A 7,654-nucleotide genomic window follows, 5' to 3' on the forward strand; every position below is an offset into this window, starting at 1 on the left:
TACCTGTATTTGCATGACCCACTCACCCAATCCGGGTTTGTGCAATCTAATTTTCGGTGTTCGCACAACACACTGACCTCTAAGCTAGCCACCCAGCTGGGCCTGTGTAATATGGTAGGCCTCTGGCATATTCACAAGGTGTTAGGGAAATACACTTTTGATTTTAAAGAATGTATATGTTGCCCCAGGAAAATTACCAGTGGGCCAAAATCTTGTTTGCTTTGCTGCCAAAGAAACTTTAATCCAGACATGCACGCACAAAGTAGCATGGGCTTCATGTCTCCAACAGGAAACTGAAAAGGGATGAAATTTTTTAGCTAGGCTTCATGCCACGACACAAGCATGCGCACATGTTGAAAAACAGAAAACCGTATTTCAAGTATCTGCCCTGACCTGCTGACACTAAAGGAGGTACTTTTATTCTCTGGAGCTCTCGAAAGTTTCATTAGAACAGTGTTTCTCAACCTCAGCAACTTTAGACTGTGTGAACTTCAACCCCCAGAATTCCCTGCGGCTGGCTGGGGAATTCTGGGAGTTGATGCCCACACATCGTTAAGCATGCTGGTGGGAGGATTCTGGGAGTTGGAGCCCACAGAGCTTAAAGTTGCTGGGGCTGAGAACCACTGCATTAGAATACAACATGGAGAGGGCAAGAAAAACAAAGCTGGTTTGTTTTCCCCCTTTTAGGATCCAGTAAGAGGAAATGAATGAATGGAGTGACAGACGATCAAACCTTTGGGAATGTGTTCACAAAGTTTGGTAAAGGGCCACTCATTCTTCCCTTTTGTCTAGCAACTCTGGGTCTGGCACATACAATGCACTGAAGCAGAGCATAATTAATTGGATTTGTTAGGTGAACCCAGGCAAGCGTGGGGCGGGCACCGCATTGTTCCTCCAGCCCTCAAGCCATTCAGAAACAGGCCAGGATGAAAATGAGAAGCGGCTCCTGTTTTCAGAGTTTGATGGATGGTTTATTTCAGGACGTCACTTTACTGGCAGTTTAACCACTCAGATCCACTTATCACAGGTGCCCGTGCAGGTGCCCACACACACACTCGCGCGCACACACACACAGTTATGGTCCCTCTTCTGCAGGTGCAGCACAACACATTTACATGGGTGGCTAGATGGGGAGGGGGCAGCAGACCAGTGAGGTGGAGGGTGGAGAGCAGCAGCACATCGAATGGCAGTGGGGGGAGGAGGAGACAGGCGCTCTCTCCTCTTCAACCCCCCCCAGACAAGCCAGCCCCAACCTGCAAGCTCTCTCCCCCCCGCCTCCTGAAGCAGCAAGGGGGGCAACAGAGGAGAAATCCCGACCAACGCCCATCCCCAAATGCTTCCTCCCTGCCAGCCTTCAGCTCTGGGTTGGGGGCAACGTTTCCGCCGAGCGAGTCCCTGATTCGGGGCACTGGTGAAGAGAGGTGGGTCTGGCAGGAAGCAGCAGGATCCGAAGAGACGACGGCCAAAGCCCCCCTCATTCCAGGGACTGCAGCATGAGCAGCTGCTTCAGCACTTTCGTCTGGCTGGTCTCCCGGATCTCCCCGGCTAGGAACATCTCGTCCACCACCGTGTAGACCTGCGCAGAGAGCACACGCCGCTGCTGAGGTGGGGGCTGCCAGGGCGGGCAACGGCTCTCGCGCGGGGGAGCCCACCTGGCCCCCAGCTGAGGATGGCCTTCAGTCCCCAAGCGCCCTGCCGAAAAGGGGCCAGCGGAGCCAGGCCGAGTATTACGTTTAACTGCGCTCGCCGACTTGTATTTGAAGTTAAGGGTTACTAATCGGGTCACCCTGCATAGACGTCGTCTATGGCTTAAGACCGGTTACGGGCCATCGAGTCGAGGCCGACTCTCGGCGGCCATGCGGAGATGCGTTCCCGAGGAAGAGTTTTCAATCTGGCCTTTTAGGTCTCTCAGCGGGACTCCTCGCTACACAGTATTTTATTTATTTATTGTTCAAATGTCCAGCACAGCCCTCTCCCCGCAAGGACGGAGACCTTTGCCCTCTGGATGGATCCAACCCAGGACCCGCCGCAAAGGCCCAGCAGCCCCACCCTCTTGGTTGGGGGGCCCCTCACCCTCCTCCTAATTCCCTTTTCCCGACTCTCTCCTGGATCCCATCCGGCTTCCTGGCTTGCACGGTACCATCGGCAAACCCCTCAGGGTCAGCGGGAGTCGGGCGGTGTCCAAACTGGAATGAACGAATAGACAATGAACCCCCACCTTGTAGAAGTTGAAGACCAGGTCGAGCTCACAGACGTTGTGGAAATACTCGTTCAAAACCTGAGGAAAGAGAAGGGATTTCGAAGGTGGGACTTCACCTGCCCTGAACGAGACGTGGGGAGGAGACGGGGTGTCACACCGTTTGCCAAGAACGCCCTGGTGGGTATGCCGTTGGCAGGCAGAGCACACGCTGTCCCTGCGAGAGGTATCAGGTAGTCCTCGACTTACAACTGTTTGTTTAATGACGGTCCAAAGTTACAACAGCCTTGGAATGGGGGCTTTATGGCCTGTAAAGCTCTCCTGAGTGTTGCAAAAGTCGCACCCCTCTGCAGTCACATGATGGCATCTTGGGTGCTTGGCAACCAGCTCACCTTGACGACCAGTCGCAGCATCCTGCGATCATGTGATTGCATTTTGCCATTTTTTTTTTGCCACTTCCCAGCAAAAACCGTAACGGCCGTAAAATCGGGTCTGATCCCGTGGTGACTCGACTTACAACCACAACGGCCTACAATGGAAATTCCGGTCCCAACTGTGGTCGTAAGCCAAGGACTACCTGTACACACCTAATCATTTTTTTTACTGACTAACCTCCTGGACAATGTTGTAGCCAAGATGATCAAAGGCAAAGAGATGATGGGGAGGGGAAACAGGTTTGGGTCACAAGCAGTGGAAAAACTTCTGCAGAATCTCAGTATCGGAAGAGTACACCACAAGGAGAATGGGAAACCTCTCTCTGCCACATGGAACACAGTGTTGTTATTACACTATATTACTCTTGTATCCACTTTAATTTTAAGGTGCCAGCCAACCTCTTGTGTTCCAAAATAACCTGTGGCCTGGCAAGGGGTCTTTCTTTACTCCCGGGTCAAATCATTGTAGAGGGGGCGGTTTAGGCAGCTCTCCTCCCAAGCCGGATCTGGCACGGCGTGATTCCGAAACAGCTTGCCAAAGACAGCTGTCGACTGGCCTAAGAGGGTCAGGCACGCTCTGCAGCCGGGCAGGCCCACGCTCACCTCCACAAAGTTGTGAATGGCTTCGAGGTAAGCTAAATTGTTGTCATTCACGTCCACGCAAATGCAGAAGTAGAGCCCTGCGTAGCGCCGGTAGATGATCTTGAAGTTGCGGAACTGGGAAAAGGAGGCAAAACCACAATCACGGGAGGGAGCGTGCACACACACCAGTGTCAGTTACAAGCAGGACGACGCTGGACAAGGACGGGGAGTTGCACCAGAGGGAAATCTGCCACGCTGGTTGGGGAAGGAGCACTCGTTAAGCAACCACCTCCTTCCCACCTAAGTGTGGAAAGGTTGGGCTCTTCTGGCAGTTCCACCACCAGCCTATGGCCCTCAGCGCAACGAAAAGTGCCTTCTGCAGATCAGCCCTTTGGTCAAATAGCTCACGTGCAAATCTGGGTTTCGCAAAGAGCTTCCAGCCTCAAGACATGCCTGCCGTTCTGCCTGCTGGCTAGAGGGGAGGCTGGTGAGGCTTTCCAAAACAAACTGGCTTCTCAAGAATTTGGAGGACGTGTGTTTTAGCAAGAAGCTGGGGGCTGAAAGGAGCTGGTGAGACACTCAGGAGCGAAAGGCTGGAAGCCCCCAAAGCTGCCAATTTACTTGGCTCAGGAAATCCCACAGAGAATTCCAGCTGGCGACTTGATCCCTCAAGAGTAGATGTGCCCTCTGCCATGCAAGGGGGGAACCCAAAACTCAACTCTATTGCCATCTTTGGTTGCCTCAGTCTGGTGAGTGCTGAAGCTAAGCAACATCTGGAGGATCATGGCTACTTCATAGTCACCCTATACCAGTGTTTTTCAACCTCAGCAACTTTAAGACGTGTGGACTTCAACTCCCAGAATTCCCCAGCCAGCCTTGCTGGCTGGGGAATTCTGGGAGTTGAAGTCCACACGTCTTAAAGTTGCCGAGGTTAAGAAACTTTGCCCTTTACAGTGGGAGTACTGGAAAGTCCAAAGCCATTTCATTCTGGTTAGTCTTTCAATGCTTCCCTCCCAAGTCTCACTTGTCACAGGTGGCAGAAGTAACCTGGCTGGAGATGCAGATGCCCCGAGCCCACGAACCCACAAAGGTCCTACCTCCACAAAGTTAGTGTGCTTTGCGTCTCGGACGGTGACAACCGCGTGGACCTCCTCAATGAGCTTTTGCTTCTCGTCATCGTCAAACTGCATGTACCACTTGGCCAGGCGGGTTTTGCCAGCCCGGTTCTGAATCAGGATAAAGCGAATCTGTAAAACAGGATCAACAGATGGGCTGCGGATGTCCGAAATCTGAACAGCATTAAGCTACTGCCGCCACGCAGATACAGGCAGTGGGGCCATTTTTGATGTAGGGCTCCTAGGGATGCCAGGTTGCTCTATTGAACATCAGGAGGCTGCTGCAAAACAGTTTCCTCTTTTGGCTTCATTTTACCAGATCTAATTATGGCCTACTTCCTTCTGACATCCTTTGCTGCATGAATTGTACACTGGAGAGTGGGGTGTTCTCCAAAGGACTGAGAAAATCTTTCTAGCCTGACTCCATATTTGCTTAGTTCCACTTTCCAACTGATGTGTTCATGAGATAGGGAAGTGACCCACCCTGATCAAGAAAGCCAGCCCAGCACAAACAGCAAAGACAAACGGCTTGCTGTCTGTTCTGCCGCCGCCCAGGAAGTGTTTTCTCTTGATTCCAGGACTAATACAAGCAGTTTTGTGTGGAAGGAGGTCCTGGTTAATCAGAAAAGATGTCCGGGTGATCTTCCCATTGCAAGACAGTACAATAGCAATGGCCTGTTTGGCAAAAAAGCTGGCCATAAACTTAAGGGAACTTCCACAATGTGTCGATAATAACATTAATGAGCTGGCATGGCCCCCGAACTTAGTGGCTGGAGATAACCACAGGCATCTGAGAGTGTGTGTGGGTGCATGGGAGACAAAACACAGAAACCCCAAGATTCAAATACTTACATCTGATGAGACTCAACCACAGAAGGGACAGGGGTTTGCCCGGCGGCATTACAAGGCACATCTCAGTATTTTTTCATCATAGTAGTTAGCAGCGGACACCCATGAGTCCAGAGTCTCTATGTGTGAACTGGGCGGCCGTATAAATTTGTTTAAGCTAATACTAAATGATGGGAACCATAGCCCAAAAGAGTTGGGGAAGAAAATAGAGCAGGGAATGCTGCCCTACACTACTTTTGAGGCAAAACACCCTTGGATAAGTAGTAATTTCTTAAACCAAAAGACGTTTCTAAGAAAAAGAGTCAAACACCCTGCAAAAATATAAGGGTTTGTTTGAACAGAGAAAACCACAACAGTGAATCAAGCCTTTACCCCATAACTGATGTTGTTAACCAGTGGGGTACATTTCTTAGTCATAAAGTAACATGGACGGAAAAAGGGCTAACAGTGAAATGAAACATTTCCACAGAAAAACCAGGAGGAGGAAAACTACACAATTACCTCACATTATTTAGACCCACTCTTACAGAATTTCGCTTCAGCCAAGAATTTACTCAACAGAGAGAGAGAGAGATCCGTGCAAACAGATTATCTCCCAGATTCTAAGGAACAGGCACTTAGCAATAAATGTTCAGGGCTGAGCACAGCTCAACCAAGAATTTGACACACAGGTCTGTTGGCATGGGATTATATTTTTATTTTGAAAAATGTGCATGATTTCCATATTAGTGCAGCAGCAGAACTATATCACGGGAGCCCCTGGAGTCTCCTATGTGATATAATAAAGCAATTTTTCTCCAGTATGTCGTGCTTCAGAACTGCCTTCAATACCCACCATATCTAGGCAATGGAGGGAGTATTATGGAGCACCTTAAAGACCAACAGGTCCTTGCTATAGCGTGGTTCATGGACTGCAAACGTTTTCAGGATGGTTGTAATTACAGAGATGTGTACACACAAATACACACGTGTGTGTGTGTAAACTATAGTATCAGAGGATAATGAACTGCATGAAGTATTGAAAGGAGTAGTTCTATGGTTAATAGTAAGCTATAATTATTAATGACTTAACATTCAAGGAGGAGTAAGCTGCTCCCTAAAAACCCCTCAAAACCTTACACAGGAAGAAAATCCAGCAGCATCTGCAAGGCATAACTTCTGATTAAAAATCACAGCCATACATTGGCAGGATCAAAGTTCCTAGAAGCCCTTTGTGAGGGTGTGGGAACAAAGGAGCTGTGGAAGGCATCTGCCCCTCGAAACTTCCTTTGCCACTGCTCTCTCGCTGGCTGCAGACCCCCCTTTGCAGTTGGAGGGGACACATCCACCATGTACCCCATTAAGAATTTCACTCCGTACACCCACCGGACGGCCAACCCCACCAGCCTCACCCAATTTTGAGAGACCCTTCCTTGCTGACTTCCCCTATCAGTGGACCTCAATCCTTCCCGCCCTCCCATCTTCCATTTGCAGGGGGGGAAACACACAAGCCCCGAAGATGCTACAGGCTCCCTCAAGCCTTCCCGTTGCCCCAGGGCCACCCATCAATCTCCCCCTCCCCACCCTAATGCTCTTCCGGTGGGCTGGATCTCAACGCCCCTCCTCTGTTTCATCACGCTGGCTGGGGATGATAGGAGCTGGAGAGCAACGTCCCTACCAAAATACTGTTAGCCTACCTTACAAGGCTGTTGTACAGGACCAGAAGCTGTTTTTTTTTGCTCCTGGCCCCCTTCTGAGCCTCTTTTATTGCGGGGACACCCCCCCCCCCACAGTCGCTGTTAGCTGGCAGATATGGTGGCAAACGGGAACAACGTTCAATATTTGGGCTGCTGGAAATCAGCACAGGGAAGGAGTGGGGAGGATTGTGGCCGTTACGGCTGGGCGGCCCCTAGGACTATGGCATGGCCCTGGGGGGGCTTACGGCCACGCTGAGACCCACTGCCCGACCCCACATATCAAAATAATGGCATTATTATGGTTTATCACGACTCCAAACAAGACCGCCCATTTGCCCCCCCCGCCTGGTAGCCCCGCTGCCCCGCCCGGGGCTGGAGTGACCCCACCGCCTCCTTCAAAGAGAGCCCCCTCCCCTCCTCTCCTTACCATGATGGCTCCCGAGTCCCCCTCCTCCTACGCAGAGCGCCAGGGAAGCCTCTTCAGCCCCCCGGCCCTATTCTCCCTTCCCACCGGATATCCGACAAGCGCGCGCCGAGCGCTTAGCCAGTCGGGAGTTGTAGTCTAAAGGAGGGCAGCGACCGGAAGAGCTCCTGGGAATGAAGCACTCCCGTCGGGCTTTGCGCAAAGCAGTGAGCGTATAGGATTGTTTCCCCGGCCGGACAGGCCATGCGACGGCTGCGCTGCATGCCGGGAGCTGTAATTTCTTTGGTTGAAAAAAAAAGGGACAAAAAACCTCCCGGGAAAACTGTGCCAGTTGCCTCCAGTAGGGGGAGACCGAGCTCCGTGGCGTTCGCGCGAAG

General features: G+C 51.3%; 1 protein-coding gene across 1 annotated transcript; it reads right to left on the reverse strand.

Moving 5' to 3' along the window:
• Positions 1-960: 960 nt before the first annotated feature.
• Positions 961-7,393, reverse strand: AP2S1 (adaptor related protein complex 2 subunit sigma 1). Its single transcript, XM_063312202.1, has 5 exons — positions 7,281-7,393; positions 4,311-4,460; positions 3,235-3,348; positions 2,219-2,278; positions 961-1,576 (listed from the first exon to the last, which is right to left on the reverse strand). The coding sequence occupies exons 1-5, from the start codon at positions 7,281-7,283 to the stop codon at positions 1,475-1,477; spliced, it is 429 nt and encodes a 142-aa protein (XP_063168272.1). The 5' UTR covers positions 7,284-7,393; the 3' UTR covers positions 961-1,474.
• Positions 7,394-7,654: the final 261 nt, after the last annotated feature.

Source organism: Candoia aspera, chromosome 10, assembly GCF_035149785.1.
Source record: "Candoia aspera isolate rCanAsp1 chromosome 10, rCanAsp1.hap2, whole genome shotgun sequence".
Classification (NCBI taxonomy): domain Eukaryota; kingdom Metazoa; phylum Chordata; class Lepidosauria; order Squamata; family Boidae; genus Candoia; species Candoia aspera.